Consider the following 16,642-nt stretch of genomic DNA (forward strand, 5'->3'; position numbering starts at 1 on the left):
ACGTGTATCTATTTAAGTGGCCACTTAATACGGTATTTGACAACTCCTGAATTTGCCATGTCTTATATATTATTATGAAAATATAGGTGCACAGAAAGTGTTTAGCGAAGAGAAAACATAAATCAGTTGAAAATTGGATTTATAGTGATTTTTTGAAAAATCTATATACCTGTCTCTTTCTCAAACGCTTTTCTCTATGCAGCAAGTATGGCGCTACTAGCGTGTGACGTCACATGCCAGTATGTCTTTCTCTGTCTAATCTTGGATTTCAAACCTTTATAACTTTGTTATTTGTAAAGGTAGCTTAAAATTTGTTTCTCTATTCGATAACAGGCATTGTAAAGTTTTAATTTATAATACATATAAAAAATAGTCAAATACCGTATTGAATCATCGATGTTTACGACGTGTTTCGTCACCCGCTGATTACTGTCCGTTATCAAAAGTAATCTGTGCATCGGAATGTGGATTAACGTGAATGGTTAGCTAAACGGGATCCGTATTCTGCGAACCGAGCTTCTTTTGATTTCATTACTGACGTTAAAGTGTTCGCACTTGGACTGTACTTATAGCGAAATGCTTCCAAGAACTTTTGCGAAATTATGCCAGCGATAATGTAGAAGTATGCTGAGAAGTATACGATGCTTCAATTTATGAGATCATCGGATGGTCATGATTTATTTAATTAACCTTTTTTATGATTATTGTTGATTTATGCCGCTCGATAACCTTACAACGATTGTATTTAGTTTTTAAAGATTTAATAGTAGGCACAACTTAATTGAAAGTCCGGTGTATTAGTCCCCGTGTGGTGTCGGGTAAGAACCTCTCCATTTCTTCCGTGGATGTCGTAAGAGGCGACAAAGGATATAGGTTAAGGTATACCGTAGGCGACAGGCTAACAACCTGTCACTATTGTACCTACCTTTTTTTGTCAAACTAAACCTAAAATTGCTAAAAGTGGCTCCGAAGCGGTAACGTTTCGTGTGCTCTGCCTACCCCATTTGGGAATATAAGCGTGTTGTTTTGTGTGTATTAGTGAGAAATATCATTTATTGATAGTCTATTGTTAAATTTTCTCTCCGCGCAATCCTCAATATATGTTTACATAAATAAACTACATGTAATCACTGCATTGAAAACGATAGTGAATAAATTACTTACATTTACGTACCTAAGTACTTATGTTTAATGGTTCTTGCTATCTGAAAACCCATTTACATTATGATTGACTTTAGCGAAACATACATTCCTTATGTTAGTTCTACTTGGTTTGCACTTCAAGGAAAGTCATACATTTGCTCATATGTACCTTTTGTAACTTTACCTGTTTGATTAGCATTTTAAAGAATAAGGATATTATAAAAGAAAAAATAAAACAGTCGAGTGCAAAAAATATGGACTTAGTAACCCTTCAAAAATATGTACCTACCACAGACTTTTATTCCAACGTAATAAGGCCGGACTCGTAGTAACACATTTTTGAGTGGTTCGAATAGATAGGTATTATTAAAAATATATTATTATATCCATAAAGACATTACCGTTCCATCACTGATGAAAGCTGAAATTTAAAGAAAACTAGTAAACTAAAAAATTCTAAATTTACTTTGAAAAAGGTAAAACTAATCAGTTTCCTTTCATATAATACTTTATACCAAAGTTGTATTCGCGTAAACTTTTTTTGAGAAGTGCCCGAAAGCGCATACTTCCGATGATTATCTCATGGCGCCCGGATTACCTACCGCGTTGGATCATTAGACCGACGGTTAGCAGGCAGTTAATGTGCAATTGTCAACGAATGGCCGCCGCGTAGAGAAGCCATTAAATAATGACGAATGGAAGACCACCAACGAAGTGATGCTCGCGTCGTTACGAATCTGGCTCTATACTACGAAGTTCAAAATTCGAACTTCGTATCTTGCCGTCCCGCTGGCGCTAATATTATTTAATACGAGAGCAAGAGGGACGTTACGATACGAACTTCGATTTTCGAATTTCGTAGTAGCCCTCCTGTTATTCTTATGATTGACTGCTTGTTTTGCAAGACACTTCTGAATAGTGCGAGCATGGTCACATGCGAGACATTTGTTGAGACTAAATGTAATTGAAGCCTCAACATATTGACCATTGTTTGCAAAACACGTCTCGTGCATATGGAAATAAATTTCATTTTTAATTTGTCTTGCTTTAAGTATTTAACTTTCCGTTGAGAAAAGCGATTGGAGTTGTGATAAAATGAAATTAAATTGTCCTGGGCCTTTGTTCAGAAACTATTACTTAATAAAATCAAAATTGCTGGATTGCTGGTGTTGAGATTGATGTTGGCTTTTGTTAAGAAATTATTCTTCGTGATACTGTAATTTTATGTTGGTTGTATTATTGATTTAATGTAAATAATGTATGCAAAACTGTTTTTTTTAAATATTTATAGCTATAGGTAGGTAGGTCGACTAAGCAAATAAACCTTTAATGTTTTAAATCGTACAACGGTCGTTGAACCTTAGGGTGGTAAAGAAATTTCTTGGTCGCATCTACCTACTTACAAACAATGCCAATGTGAACAATTTTCACACCTCACTAGGTTTTTTTTTATAAATCGAGTTTGAAGTCTGTATTTGTCATAATCCAAATGTCTTATGTTATGTTCAATGTGTAGCGCCAAAGTAAGAGCACCATTCTTGCGTGCTGCAGGGATGTTGCTAGAGCGCTGTTCACAGCTGAGGCGCAGATAAACTATTTGGTTTTAGATTACTTTATTTTTATTCTAGCCTAGCGCATTACCATCAACTTAAATCACAGCACTTAAGTGCTGTGTTAAACATTGCTACTTAGTAATCAATTTTGTTACTAATAAGCGGCACAAATAGATTCGCTAATAATAAACACGTAAGCATTTATTATTGCTAACGCGTACATATCGTGCAGTATTTTTGGCGAGATCGCCGTCACAGTGCGTTTGCTTACCGTCAAAAGTATGCATACTGCGTTCGTGATTGATTTAGTATACGGAATACAATGGTCAGCGTAGTGGAGTGTTGAGTAAATGCGAGTCACGGGTGAGGTACGTCAACAGAGGCGGCCTTGGGGCGGCGCGGGCGCGGGTGCCGCGGGCGCGTGGGGCTTATCTGACCGCGCGCCGCGCCGGCCCGCACTCCAGCGCAGGCCGCGCCGCGACTCACGCCGCCTCACGCACCATTTGTTTACTCACACTCCAAACGCCGGCATGCGAAACACGCAATAGAACATCTGCAAACAATTAATCTAACATTTATGATAATTTAAAACTATACATTAAAACCAGTGAAAAATGTGGATCAGTGTTATTCTTTTAGTGATTATACTCTCACTCATAGCTTTACTTGCCGTTTTTCATTATGCGTCGAAAGGAAGAAAATACTGGCACTCTAAGAAAGTGCCCTACCGGGAGCCGTGCCCCATATTCGGAAACTTTGGAGCGACTCTAACGATGAGACTAAGCTATGCAAAAATGCTACAATATTTTTATCATAGTTTCAAGCACGAAAAGTATGTGGGAATATTTCAAGCTCGCAGGCCGACGCTTATGGTGCTTGATTTGGATATCATAAAGAATATATTTTCAAAGGATTTCTCTGCGTTCAGTGACCGCATATCTGTGTCGACGGATACGCAGCGCGAGCCTTTGCTGAGAAATCTGGCAAACATGAGCGGCGCAGAGTGGAAGACGATGCGGCATATCGTCACTCCGACGTTTTCCTCGGCTAAGATGAAGGCGATGTTCCCACTGATAGCCGAGTGCGCTTTTACTCTCAGGGACACCCTGATGGCATCGTTGGGCGACATCGACGTTCCCGATGTCATGTGTCGGTACACAACGGACGTCATTGGCAGCTGTGCTTTCGGTGTCGACCCCGGGTCGATGAAAGATCCCAATTCTCCTTTCCTGAAAATGTCTAGACGAATGTTCAAAATTGACCGAGTTACCTTATGGAAACGATATCTACGTACTTTTTCACCTAGAATCTTCAAGTGGTTGAATTTGAGAAGTTATTCTCCGGACGTTGAAGCATTTTTCACGTCCACAATAAGCCAGGTTCTCGAAGTAAGACGCACTACAGGTGTCGAAAGGCACGATTTTCTACAGTTGATGTTGAATGTTCAAAAGACTGAAACGGATTTCGCCATGACCGATGCACTGATAACATCTAATTCGTTTATTTTTATGCTGGCGGGGTTGGAGACTTCGTCCACTACTATGTCATTTTGCTTGTACGAATTAGCTAAACACAAGGAAGTGCAAGATCTGGTAAGAGCAGATATATTAGAGTGTATGGATCGGCACGGTGGCTTGAATTATGATTCTGTTTGTAGCATGAAACTGACGAGCCAGGTTTGTATGGAGACCCTGCGATTGCATCCGCCAACGCCCTTCACGACTCGCCTCTGCACGGCGCCGTGCGTCCTCTCCGGCACAGACTTGAAGCTAAAACCTAAAGATCCAGTCCTATTACCGCTCCAGTGCATCCAACGAGACCCACGTTACTTTCCGGACCCCGAAAAGTTCGATCCTGATAGATTCAAAGACGGCGCTCATCCGCCAGGGTTCATTGCATTCGGTGAAGGTCCCCGGAGTTGTCCAGGTAATATACTTAATCTCAAGAACAATGCAAACCGCATAGTTGTGACATAGATTTAATTTTCTTCTAAACATCCTTTGTTCGAAATATTGTTCTACAGATATTTTAAAAATAATGTTACATTGTTACCATTGTTTGCAAAAATGATTCAACAATTGTACAATAAACATTGTGGGAACCGTGGTAACGTTGGTCAATATTTTTAAATTAACTAGTCTTACTATTAAATGACTTATGTATGCAATGAAATTATGAACGAATTATTGACGCAGTATTAAATAACTTATGTTTCAAACTATGTGCGCGACTAATTAGATCGTCGTGAGAAATTTTTAACGCAATAAAATAATTCTCTTGCACTTGGCTCACGTAAATTTTAGTATGTTGACTTAACAGTATTTTTTTAACTCGTTTGTGTATTTCAGGCGGTCGCTTTGCCCAGCTGACAGTGGTGGCTGGTCTAGCGGCCATGCTCAGCAAAATGGAAGTCGAACCCTGCGCATTAACAACACCGCAAATTGAATATGATCCAAGAAGCGTCATGCTGAAAAACAAGGGCGGGATACATCTAAGATTTAAGGCTTTATAATAGATACGTCAAAAGTCTGATGCATGTAGTGTTCTATTTTGTTATCTTGGGATATAGTCTTTTCCTTAACAGAGTACACTACGGTTTTACCCGACCATTAAACGAGATAGTTAACATGAATCATTCAGCCCTGTTCTGCGAGTGCAAAAAGGGCCGCGTCATGAATCTCGTTCTGAGCAATGAATAACAATGCCTACCTTTGTATAAATAGCTTTCTGTATGCGAGTGCAGTGCTTTTTATAGACTGCGATTACCCGCGGACATTATTTTCATCTGTAGTTATGATTTTAATGATCATGTACTTATTTAAGTATTTCATATTTAGGAATAAAGGGAACTAAAAAAAAATATATCGTTGATTAATGTCGTCGTTTTCAAGTTTATTTATAAACTAGATTTAGTTTAAGACTCGTTAACATTGGGTCATAGTCATAGTTTATTTATTTGCACAATGGGTTATGATTTATGATTGAATGATATTTTGCTATTTCAACATAGTGCTGTGTGAGAAATACGAAGAAATTGACTTTCTTTGTGTTATAAACAAAGTTGATTATCAAAAAAGCTATCGTAGATTATTCTGGAATATTGATACTCTACTCAGCTTACCACTTGATATGTGTATTTTGTTTTGAGCGTTTTGTACTTAACTGTTACTAGAAATATTGTAAGCCTGAACTCTTAGATTTTATATTTAGATTGGATGTAGTGTAGTTAATTCGATATATTTATTCAATGTTGTTAATCTCAATTTTATTAAAATTAATAAAAAAACGTGTTTTTTTTAATATTAAAAATATACATTTATAAAAGCCCTTTGTGACCTATTTACAAAACAAACGTTTTGATATGAACTGTTTTTAGATCAAATAACCACACTCTCTCTTTTCTACCACTCAAAGGTTGAGTGGCATTGATCCCTTCAGGGATAAGTCCCCCTTTGTACTTAACACTTTTTTGTAACCTTTTTGCACAATAAAGAGTGTAAACAAACAAACAAATTAATGGCCACTGATAAAGGTATAATATTCTTTTATTTGTATGTACACTATGCTATGTATATTTTTTGTTTAATGTTGTTTTCTTGTGATTTGCAGGTGTTGGAGCGTGAAATCATAGATAAGCTACAAGAAAATAACTTTTTAGAGACCTGCATCGAAATTTTAGTGGACTTTTGCAATGAAAAAGTGAGCAATAATTGTTTTGGTAAGTACCTAATTTAGTGCAATATCAATTCGGGGGCTGCATTATATCTCTTATCCGACACGCAAATAAAAAATAAGATTAAATTTGATAGGTATCGGTTTTTATGACATGTGACATAATCTGTAGATCTATATTTGATTGCAATGATAAAGACTTTACCTACTTTATTTCATACTATAACAGTCTTACACTCCAAAGTAACCATTTTAAAATAACACTTCTATCTTTTATATTTACTAGATATATTTTCATCATAGAATGTCCCATATCGAGTAAATAGTCACATTATGTCCTGTACTTATTGATCGTGGTTCTACCTTGTCGATAGACAGTTGCATAAGAACAATCAATTGAGGTATCCCTACCGATCGATAACACTCTTCAACGTAGATTAGTAGGTGTGGTTACAAAGAAATTATTTTTGAGGACGTATAATGTTTTCTGTTTTCCAATACCAGTCTCAAGAATCGAATAACAATAATCGAGTAATTTAGTAACTTTCACCATAATAATCTAGTCTAATTTAAGAACTATCAGCACTTTCTCGTGGATCTCACTATCGCGTCTTGATAAAGAGTAAATAGAACAATTGTCGAAATAGCTTCATTGCTCAGAAAAAAACATAAGTTCCAATCAATTAAGAAATTTACAATACAATACAATACAAAGACTCTTATTGTACACCAGAAATAGTAAGCGATACAGAAAACAGATACACAGACAATAAATTACAAGGTAAGCAATAGGCGGCCTTATCGCTTAAGAGCGATCTCTTCCAGGCAACCAGGAAACCAGGCCTTCCAGGAAATTTCTACCTTTTTAATTAAATTGGCTTTAAAATCTCAATTTCATTTCAGTTGCTAGTATAATTTTAAAAGAATATATTGTTACGTTAAATTTACTCGGATGTGTAACAGTTTTTTTTTTATTCGACTGGATGGCAAACGAGCAAGTGGGTCTCCTGATGGTAAGAGATAACCACCGCCCATAAACATCTGCAACACCAGGGGTACTGTAGTTACATTGTATGTGAGCAATGAGCGTTATTCTTTCGTCATCTTTTGCGTAATATAACATCTATGTGTCAGTTTTAGTAGTGTTATAATGCCTATTGTGATTGAATAGAAATATATGGTTTCATTTTGTGGTTCACCTGAACTGTGTGTGTCTGAACTACTAGTACCTAATGACTTCAATTTAAAATAGGCAGGTCTAACTAATCTACCTAGACAGCAATTAATTAGTTCATACTTACATTTTAATTTAAAGCCACTTAGTTGCTTTGTACAGGTTACTTTATTTAACATTCTCCGACTCCTGACTTTTTCTTAACGGATGTTGTGTGAATACTATACTTTGAACTTAAGACCTAGACGAGAGCCACCAGTTAAGTATGTTATTTATTATTTATCATAATCATCGGAATTATCTCAACTTACTTAAATTTCTTTATTCATTGAACATTTGAGGGTTATCTGATCGAAAATGATCACCACTGGCCATGAGTACCGACTACTCAAGGAGGGTCATTGGTCCGTTGCCGGCCTTTTAGAAAGTATAAGCCCTTTTCCTCATAGGAATATATATTTATTATGAAATGTGGTAAGATGTAAGTAAAATAATTGTAGAACATTAATAAGTCATTATAAAATGTCAAAATTAATAAAATACAATAAAAGACAACTTAAACCTATATAAATGTTCTCAATTATTTCAAAATTAATTAAATAATAATAAATAACACTAAAAAACAATTACTTAATATTAATATTATTATATTATTCAATTGTTTTTAAATTTAATAATTATTATTAATTCGATTGAATCGTCAAAATGACGTCACAGCTCACTATTACCACCTATTACAAAATAAAATCTGCGAACCAATCGCTCTTTGACAGCCCATAAAGAGCACGCCAATGGATTGGTAGTGACAAATTCCCTATTTAAAAATGCCAAAACTGTCGAGTTACATCTCTCACAAAAGACTATTTTTTTATAGACGGCTTTATTGAGCTTCACTTCATATATTTGTTAATTAAAACTATTCTAGAACCGAACATCCCGCCGTCCATACTCGAACGTCGGTCTGAACTTGAGGTGCGCGCAGAGAAATGCGGCGACGTACGAATTGCGCCGTCGGCCGGCGTCCGCGCACGCGCGCCGACCGCGGCACTGGTCACTGCCATCGCTGATGTGCTACACAATGTTGCTGCTTTTAAACGCTGCCCGGTGCCTGCCTGGAATGAACAGGGACTCTATAGGCTACTGTTCAGGTATTGAAATAATAATTAGTACATAAATATCACGAGTCAATTGACCTATTAGTGGCTGATTGGCGTTAGTCTATTGTCACGAGCCGCCGCGTCAAAACTGGCATTCAGCGAGCGAGTCAGCGACACTGAAATTTGGTGTGATAACTTATTGATTCGGTAATTTGCCGTGTTTTTGAATAATAAATTCAAACTATGTCTGATTATATACGGATGTTCTTTGCTGTGTTGATATATAATAGCTATCCTTAATTGAGGCGGTGGAATCGTGCTATAATGGACTTTAGGTAGTCTGGCTCGTATCTATGTCAGTTTCCTTGAGGATTGTTATTCGTGTATTGTTTGCTAGAATTAAGACTACACAGAAAATAAATAAACCACGGCCTTGGGTCCAGCCATCATATCTAGTTGGTAATCGAAGGTTATACAAACCATTCTGATAACTCATTACATACTTCCAGGGTATTTTTTCGGTATTTATTTGTGCAACTTTACTGTCTAATATTTCAGGTGCGCCTCCTGGTCGAACAGCGGGTCGGACAACTGCCGCGTGCGTGCCGCGGCGTGCCGCGCGCTCGTCGCCGCAGTGCCGCACCGATGCGTGCGCGCAGGGTTATCCGCTACAAAGGACTGCTTGCACAATTTGTTGCTGACACTCACGCCTGTGGAAGATGGTAAGTCTACAACCACAGAACTTATAATATCGTAAATATAAATGTTATAATGTTATTTTCTTCCATAGTCGGTGTTGTTTTTTTGTTTTTATAATTTTAGCAAAGTATGGCGCATGGTTTTTTTGAGAAATGGTTACAGACTGAGCTGCGGAACTAAATATAAGTCAATTATAATGACTATGCTAGCTGTAATGAATTAATTAACATTTTTGTTTCGCGTTACATTTATATTCCAGTTATTCGTTTGAAAGGCTGATTAAAATTTTTATACAATTGTATAATCATGAAGTTTCCAGGCTTATGTACATATAATGACGTATTAGTTATTAAATTTTTAGTTTTGCAACTTGCATTGAATGCATTATAATTTATTAATTAGTTCTACATTTTTTTATAAACAAACGCTCGAATAATGATCCCGGTATGGTACCCTTTTCCTGTACCTTGGATTTTTTTTTACTTAAAATATTTCCACAGGAAAATAAATTTCTGTTCAAACATTACGAGTTCACACACTTTAAATTGTTTGGGAATTTATCATATCACGTCACATCATGATATGCGATATCTTGTAAACTTAATTTCTTATAAGTTTTCTAAACTCATTTCTATTGGTGACTAATATACGAGATTGTTCTGAATCGTAGTCGCATATAATGTTTAAATTAAAACATTGGTGTTATCGGTAACATTCTTCAGCGATTATTTTAAAAGACCACCGTGATAAAGACATGTTTTAAGATCGTGAATTATTTGAATGAGATAAGGGACAGATAATCTGGTTCTGATAAGTGCTCTCTTATTATTGTTACATCTATTTGATGCTACTTACAAGACACGATACGAAGGTAGCTAGTAGACAGGTAGCAATAAGATTTTTTTGACGTCTATTTTATGCCCTCGCCGTACCCGCACCTTAGTAGAGTCTAAACTTTTTATTACCTTGAATGTGGTATCTATTTGAACTAAGATCGCCTCCTGTTTCCTTAAACTATGTCGTCTTCCTCCTTAGCACCGGGAGCCAAACCAAACGGAACTTGCTCTGAACGCATCTTCTTTTTATGTGTTTCCTATTTATTAGGTTAACGAAGACAGAATTTAATGACACTTGTTAAAAGCGTTAAATACATAAAACAAGGCAAATAAACAAAGTAACAATTGCAGTAATTAAGCTTTTCATTGTGTCATCCATATGTGTGTAGTACGTTCACTTACCTTTCAGCCTGCTTACCTGAAGTAAGTTCTATAAGTAAAATATCGTCATTGGCATGTGTCATATGACACATATAAATGTCTGACGTCACTGTCACCATGAGGTTATTCCATAGGCATTTTATCAATGTTATCAAAAACTTGCAATAAATTTAAAAGTAACATCATCAATTTCATCGGTTTGCAATGTCATAGTGACTATAGTAGTAAAATGTCACAGTGATGCTTTTTTTTTTAGAATATACCAATATCCGAGGAGCTGAAAAGGGCAGTTAGTATACATACATTACATATCCCTAGTTTTTGACAAGAGATTGGACTTAATGTCTGTGCCCAAACTTGAGATGATTTGGTCTTTTTAATAGGTAACATCGGGCTTTGACATTTTTACCATCTGGCTTCCGTCTTCTCTCTGAGAATGTTACTGCAGAGACCAAAGCATACAGACTGCGAATGGTTTTAACATGTGCAGAGATTGCGTGAGAAACGACCCGTGAAAAAAGCGTACTTGGGATGACCGAGTGTGCGTAGACCAATTGGTCGTACCAGATACTCGTACCTCTAGAGGGACATGGTCCCGAAAGTTCTTTTGGGTCTTGGTGTCGATGGCTGGCAAGATTTTGCTCAAGATCGTAAGGCACAGTCTAGTGTCGAAGGCCCAGAACCACTTCACCATATTGCGCCTAGTAAATAAGTATTGAATGCGATAATTTGACTATTATTTTTCATATTTTCAGACGAATGGAGCCCCGACGCCTTGTCTGCTCGCACGCAGGCCTTATTCCTTATGGGCTCTTTGCTCTCAGATCGATCAGCCGCTGACAGTGTGTGGAGGCAGCTCCGAGAAAAACCTGCTGGGCCATTTTTTTCTTTGCTACTGCAATGTTTGGAGAGTGATACATCAGGTAACACAATTCTATAAGTATATTAACAGTTTTTGAACTAAGGTCGTTGCATAGAGAAACAATAAACCGGCGAGCTGGGATAGCATGGGGATAGATCCTAGTGGGTGAAGTGATAATTCTTAGTATTTTTACAAGCTTTTATTTAGTTTCACCTGTCCCGTTGTCTGTCTGTCTGTCTGTAATCAAATCTTGCAAGTAAAATTCAATCAACTTCTAGTAGTTGGATTGACTTGAAATTTGGTATACTAACTTATGTAAATTGCGTCCCAATACAATAATCTGGTAGTGACATCCTGGTAGGCCGGCTAGGATCGACTCCACTGGACGGAACTCTTCAACGGTTAATTAATGGCATCGACTTAACATTTGGTATGCAAATGTAGTTTGGGTAACAATACAAGTACAGTCAACAAAAAGTGAAAATGATTTTTTTACCAAAAACTTATTTACGGTTTCGTCCATTGGCGAAATAATAAAAAGTATAGAGGTGAGCTGAGTGGACTTAGTTGCGTTTGCGTTGTATATTGTTATTTAAATTTTCCAAGTGGAGAGAAGGCGATAAAATTAACAGAATGACTACAAATAAATGAAAACGTAAGCGCCGCGGCTATTTTACGATTTTACGAAGGAGCAAATCAAGTGTATCCATTTAATTTATTAAATAATATATACTTGAAATTTAGATTTGGAATAGAACTTAATCACTCCAAAAAAGTATTTTAGCATACTTTTCTATTCTTTCTAGCATTTCAAGACGCAGGCATTTTCTGCCTCACTCAATTAGCACAATCGGCTACAGACAGAAAACATCCAGATAAAACAAAAGATGAATCCTGTATCGAGTATCTAGACAATCTAAAATCACCCTATTTTGGAGATGATGAGGGTGAGGCGTGTGACAAGGATAGCGACTGCCAGCCGGAGTATTTGGTGGAAGAGCTGTGTAAAATGCTGATGCAGTTGTTCCAGGATATGTCGCAACAGGGAAACTTGCAGGAGGCTGGTCAAAGTAAGTACGCAGTTGGATTCAGTAAATTAAGTGATGCCTTTTTTTTTAGAGCCGCGTTTTGGAATTATTTTTTTGCTGTTTCAACTATCTTGTTATGTCAGGAGAAATTATATCGTAATTTTCCGTTTTTTTTTATTTTTTCATTTCAAAAATGGTTTCAACCATGGTGAAATGATTCCATCAGCTAACCATCTATCAATCAATCAACCATCATCAGCGTCGGCTGCAAAGTTGATAACATGTTGAGTTGGAACCATTTCGTGACAATATATGTGTTGCCGTTTTTCTTTTCCTTTTTACAAAAATGTCACGAATATTTTTTTTTCTTTCTTACATTTTGATTTTGAAGTTACTCCGCATGGAGATCTCTCTTAAGCAGCGTTTCCACCAGAGATGAACGAGGATGTGTGCGAGGAATATGTTTTTCATTAACCAATAGAAACGCTTCATTTACCTCGCCTCGCTCCGCTCAGCTGTTTCCACCAGAGACGTGCTGTGCGAGGATGTGTAAATGAAGCGTTTCTATTGGTTCATGAAAAACACATCCCTCGCAACATATCCTCGCACATTTATGGTGGAAACGCTGCTTTAGTACGTCGGTTGAATTCAATTTGCAAACCTTATTTCCAACTTTCATGTTTGATAGGCACACGTTGGTGCGAACTGTGCGCTTGCCTGTCTTCCGTGGTGTCGGTGAGCGCGCGCGGCCGACTGTACTGCGCGCACCGACAGTTCCCGCGCGCGTTACTTGCTACGTTACAGGCTGTGCGCGACCGACTGTCCCTGGTTGGACAGCCTGTTGAAGTCATAAGGAATGCTCACAATGTGAGTATGGGATTGATATAGTAGAATAACTAAGGGAATCCTCTGTGCCGTAACAAAATTATATTAATGGGGTAGTTTCCTTAAAAAAATACTAATGAGGGTTAAAAGACAGGCGAAATATCGCTTATATAGTAATTATCCAATTGCAAGCAAGACCATAACGTCAAACGGAGCTCACGATACTAATGCCATCTAGCGATATTTCGCCTGTCTTTTAGCCCTCATTAGTCCATCATAGATTACCAATTTATCAGAAACTATTATAGTCTTCAGAAATATAGTCAGCTAAAGTTCCGCGTACGTCACTTTTTTAGTACGGCGTGACGTCACGGCCCCCGCTCCAACTTTGACGCCCTTCATCTTTATTATTTTTTGTTTGATTGACAAAAGAAAAAGGACGTGTAAAAATATTTTCTGATGATCTAACCGACCGATTAAATAGAATACTTAGGGGCTGTTTCACCATATATTGATTAGTGTTAACTGGCGGTTAGGTGTGATGCCGTCTCTATTTGTTTTGTTCGAATAGATGGAGACGGCATCACATTTAACCGTCGGTTAACGCTAATCAATGGATGGTGAAACAGCCCCTTAATATTTTTTTTAACCCAGGAAACTGCCCAATTATGTAAACAGAAGTGTCAAAAGCGCGAGACGTTTATCTGGCTAAAAAGTTACATATTTATTTATCCAGCTCAGTCTCTAACGAAGCACCGCTCGTGCTAATTGCTCAAGTCATTGTGCATTGCAGAGGTTGTGCTTCAAAAAGAACATTTCACTGTGACTTCCTAAATTTAGTAAAATCTATGGAAACAAAAACACCGTTTCGGGACTGAAATACTGTGCACACACTGCAAAGAATCAGACTCTGAATATTACTAACCGACTACGGCAAAGCCAAAAGGAAGAGTAATAATTTTATTACTCTATGTATGTGTAATTACGTATGTTCAACCGTTCCGTCTGGACTACTAATTTTGTTTCTTCTCTTAGAACCCGACTTTGCACACCTTATACTGGCTGCTGACTGTAATCAACTGTCTTATGGTGGAGTGCCCAGCAGCCAAGGATAGCTTTGCGTGCGACAACATCGCCCTGTGCCTGTGCCGGCTGTGGCCGTGGTGTATGCTGACGGACCAGCTGCGCGAGGCTGTCATCACATTGCTCGTCACCTTCACCAACAACTGTCCTAAAGGTAGTGATCATCAGTGTTAGGTTTAGAAGAGTCGAAGACGTGACTAAACTTAGAATGAAAAACTCCGATGAATAACTTTGAATCTAAACTCAACAAACTACTGGAATAATCCTGTGTAGGACATGGGAAATTCGGGGGTTATCTAATACCCTATTCAGTTAGTTTTATAGATAGTACATCGTTTTTGAAAAATACTGAAGTGTCACTACAGGCTGACGACAAATTAAGTTACATCGGCAATCTTCGTCCGGGCATACGTGTGTGTTGACAAATGCCGGATTTAGCCGAATGTAAGCACCAATGCATTAAAACAGGTGGTAGAACCTTACTTGAGGTATCCCATCTTAGACCTCTAGGTTGGTAGGATGTTTATGGGCGGTAGTGATCTCTTACCATCAGGAAACCCACTTGCTCGTTTGCCATCCAGTCGAATAAAAAAAAACCTTATTGCGTTATGTGAAAGTTTGAATATGCAATGACAGGTAAACAACTGACTGACGCGGTCACGTTTGGCGCGTCACCGAACAAAATGGCGGCCACCATAATGACGCGCAAACGTTGGACCAATGGTTGCTCAAGATTTTACCCGCGCTAACGTACTACCTTATTAGGGCGTACGCTGATGCATTTGACACGGAGCGGGTGGGCGCCTATTGAAAAATACTATGAGCAGCGCTAACTGCACGCGTCGCGTGCGACGGATTATACCAATACCCGCGTGCACCCGCTCCGCGCACTCGCATCAGCTAGCGTAGGGCCTTATTGGCTAAAATGGTTTCGCGCCTTCCACAAAAATGCTCACTGCGCAAGTACATCGATGTAACTTATACTAATGGTAACAACTGTGCATTGTGTCTCCAGCGTGGTCAGCGATGTGCGTGTGCGTGGCGGGCCGCAGCGTCCTGCAAGAGACATGCGCGCTGCTGTCGCGGGCGGCTTCGCTGCTGCCACGGACGCGCGCCGCCGCTCTGCTGCCGGCATGCGCGCGCGTGCTGCGGCATACTGCCGGCCACCACCACTGCCGCGCGCTCATCATAAAGGTGACCATAATAAGAATAAGTAGTGTATCGCGTCCCCAGCGCACGTGACTACCATGATCAGTGGCTGTATTGCCTAACGCCCGGGCGCATGCTATCCTACAAGTGTATGTGAGCATCACAGAATGATTAAATGTAAGTTGATTCAATAAATGATAATCATGAAGTATTATGTACTTGCTAACAAAATATTAGGGAATCTTTATAAGAACGGCACTGACACAGTGACAAGTGACATTACTTTCGTTTAATTCGTTCGTACCAGCTCTTTTGACACGATCTATACGGTGTAAAGGTCGATTCACAGTCACAGAAAGAAATGGTGAAAACCATTGTGATTCCCAGCAATAAAATGACATCATAGTTGTGACATTTTGTTTTATCGTTTTTGCTGTGCCTGCAATCATTGGCGTGTGTTGGGTCGATTACAGAGTAGGCAGTTGGTAGTTTGCGCCGCAGCAGCGCGCCACCAACACCAGCGCTGCCTACCCTGCTGTCTGCTCAATGCATGCCATAGCCTGCAATAGCTGTTTTTGTTAGAAAAATTGTCTGATAAGATACAACTTTAATTTTACAGAGCGACGCTCTAACCGCCTTACACAAGCTGCGAACTCGCGAGCGCGGGAGCGAACTGGCGCGCGAATGGGCGGCGTTGGCCTGCGAACTGGCGCGGCACGCGGACGGCGCCGGCGCAGTCCTGGCGCTGCGCCCGCGGCCCAGCGGCGCCCTCCTCCCTGCTGTAGCCAATGCCGCGCACCACACTCAACACCGCTCGGCATTTTTAACCTCACGTATGTATGATGTAGCCGCGTATTTACCCTAGGGCCTGGGGCCCGTGGCTCGGGGCGGCAGGTTGCGAAGGGCGGCAAAGCCACCTAACTATACCAATTTTTTAAAAATATTTATTGAATCAGGCGTTACAGAGGTATCAATGAACTAAAATAATTTCTTTACTCACCCGCGACCCTATGATATCAAGTTTATGCAAAATATGCGTGTTCATGCAGTTTCTCTACCTCCACACTGTAAGAACACACACAAGTCACACGAACCCATCTATCACGACCAATATACTACACTCACGAGTTTAGAACTCAA

General features: G+C 38.9%; 2 protein-coding genes across 2 annotated transcripts in view; both read left to right on the forward strand.

Annotated features, from left to right (window-relative positions):
• Positions 1–16,642, forward strand: part of LOC141428071 (rotatin-like) — a 51,312-nt gene that overhangs the window by 24,992 nt on the left and 9,678 nt on the right. The window contains 9 exon segments of the mRNA XM_074087807.1: positions 6,306–6,414; positions 8,468–8,690; positions 9,198–9,361; positions 11,311–11,478; positions 12,224–12,487; positions 13,134–13,312; positions 14,306–14,507; positions 15,369–15,547; positions 16,122–16,335. Of these exon segments, the coding sequence (XP_073943908.1) occupies positions 6,306–6,414; positions 8,468–8,690; positions 9,198–9,361; positions 11,311–11,478; positions 12,224–12,487; positions 13,134–13,312; positions 14,306–14,507; positions 15,369–15,547; positions 16,122–16,335 (1,702 nt within the window).
• On the forward strand, positions 3,055–5,995 carry LOC141428072 (probable cytochrome P450 6a13). The gene is made up of 2 exons (XM_074087808.1): positions 3,055–4,622; positions 5,045–5,995. The coding sequence occupies exons 1-2, from the start codon at positions 3,311–3,313 to the stop codon at positions 5,206–5,208; spliced, it is 1,476 nt and encodes a 491-aa protein (XP_073943909.1). The 5' UTR covers positions 3,055–3,310; the 3' UTR covers positions 5,209–5,995.

Source organism: Choristoneura fumiferana, chromosome 5 (assembly GCF_025370935.1).
Source record: "Choristoneura fumiferana chromosome 5, NRCan_CFum_1, whole genome shotgun sequence".
Lineage (NCBI taxonomy): Eukaryota > Metazoa > Arthropoda > Insecta > Lepidoptera > Tortricidae > Choristoneura > Choristoneura fumiferana.

Excerpts from the sequence above, each read along its gene's own strand:
- LOC141428072 (XM_074087808.1), top strand. The coding sequence starts at position 3,311 with ATGTGGATCAGTGTTATTCTTTTAGTGATTATACTCTCACTCATAGCT. Across the intron at positions 4,623-5,044 it reads AGGTCCCCGGAGTTGTCCAG|GCGGTCGCTTTGCCCAGCTG; the intron begins GTAATATACTTA and ends TGTGTATTTCAG.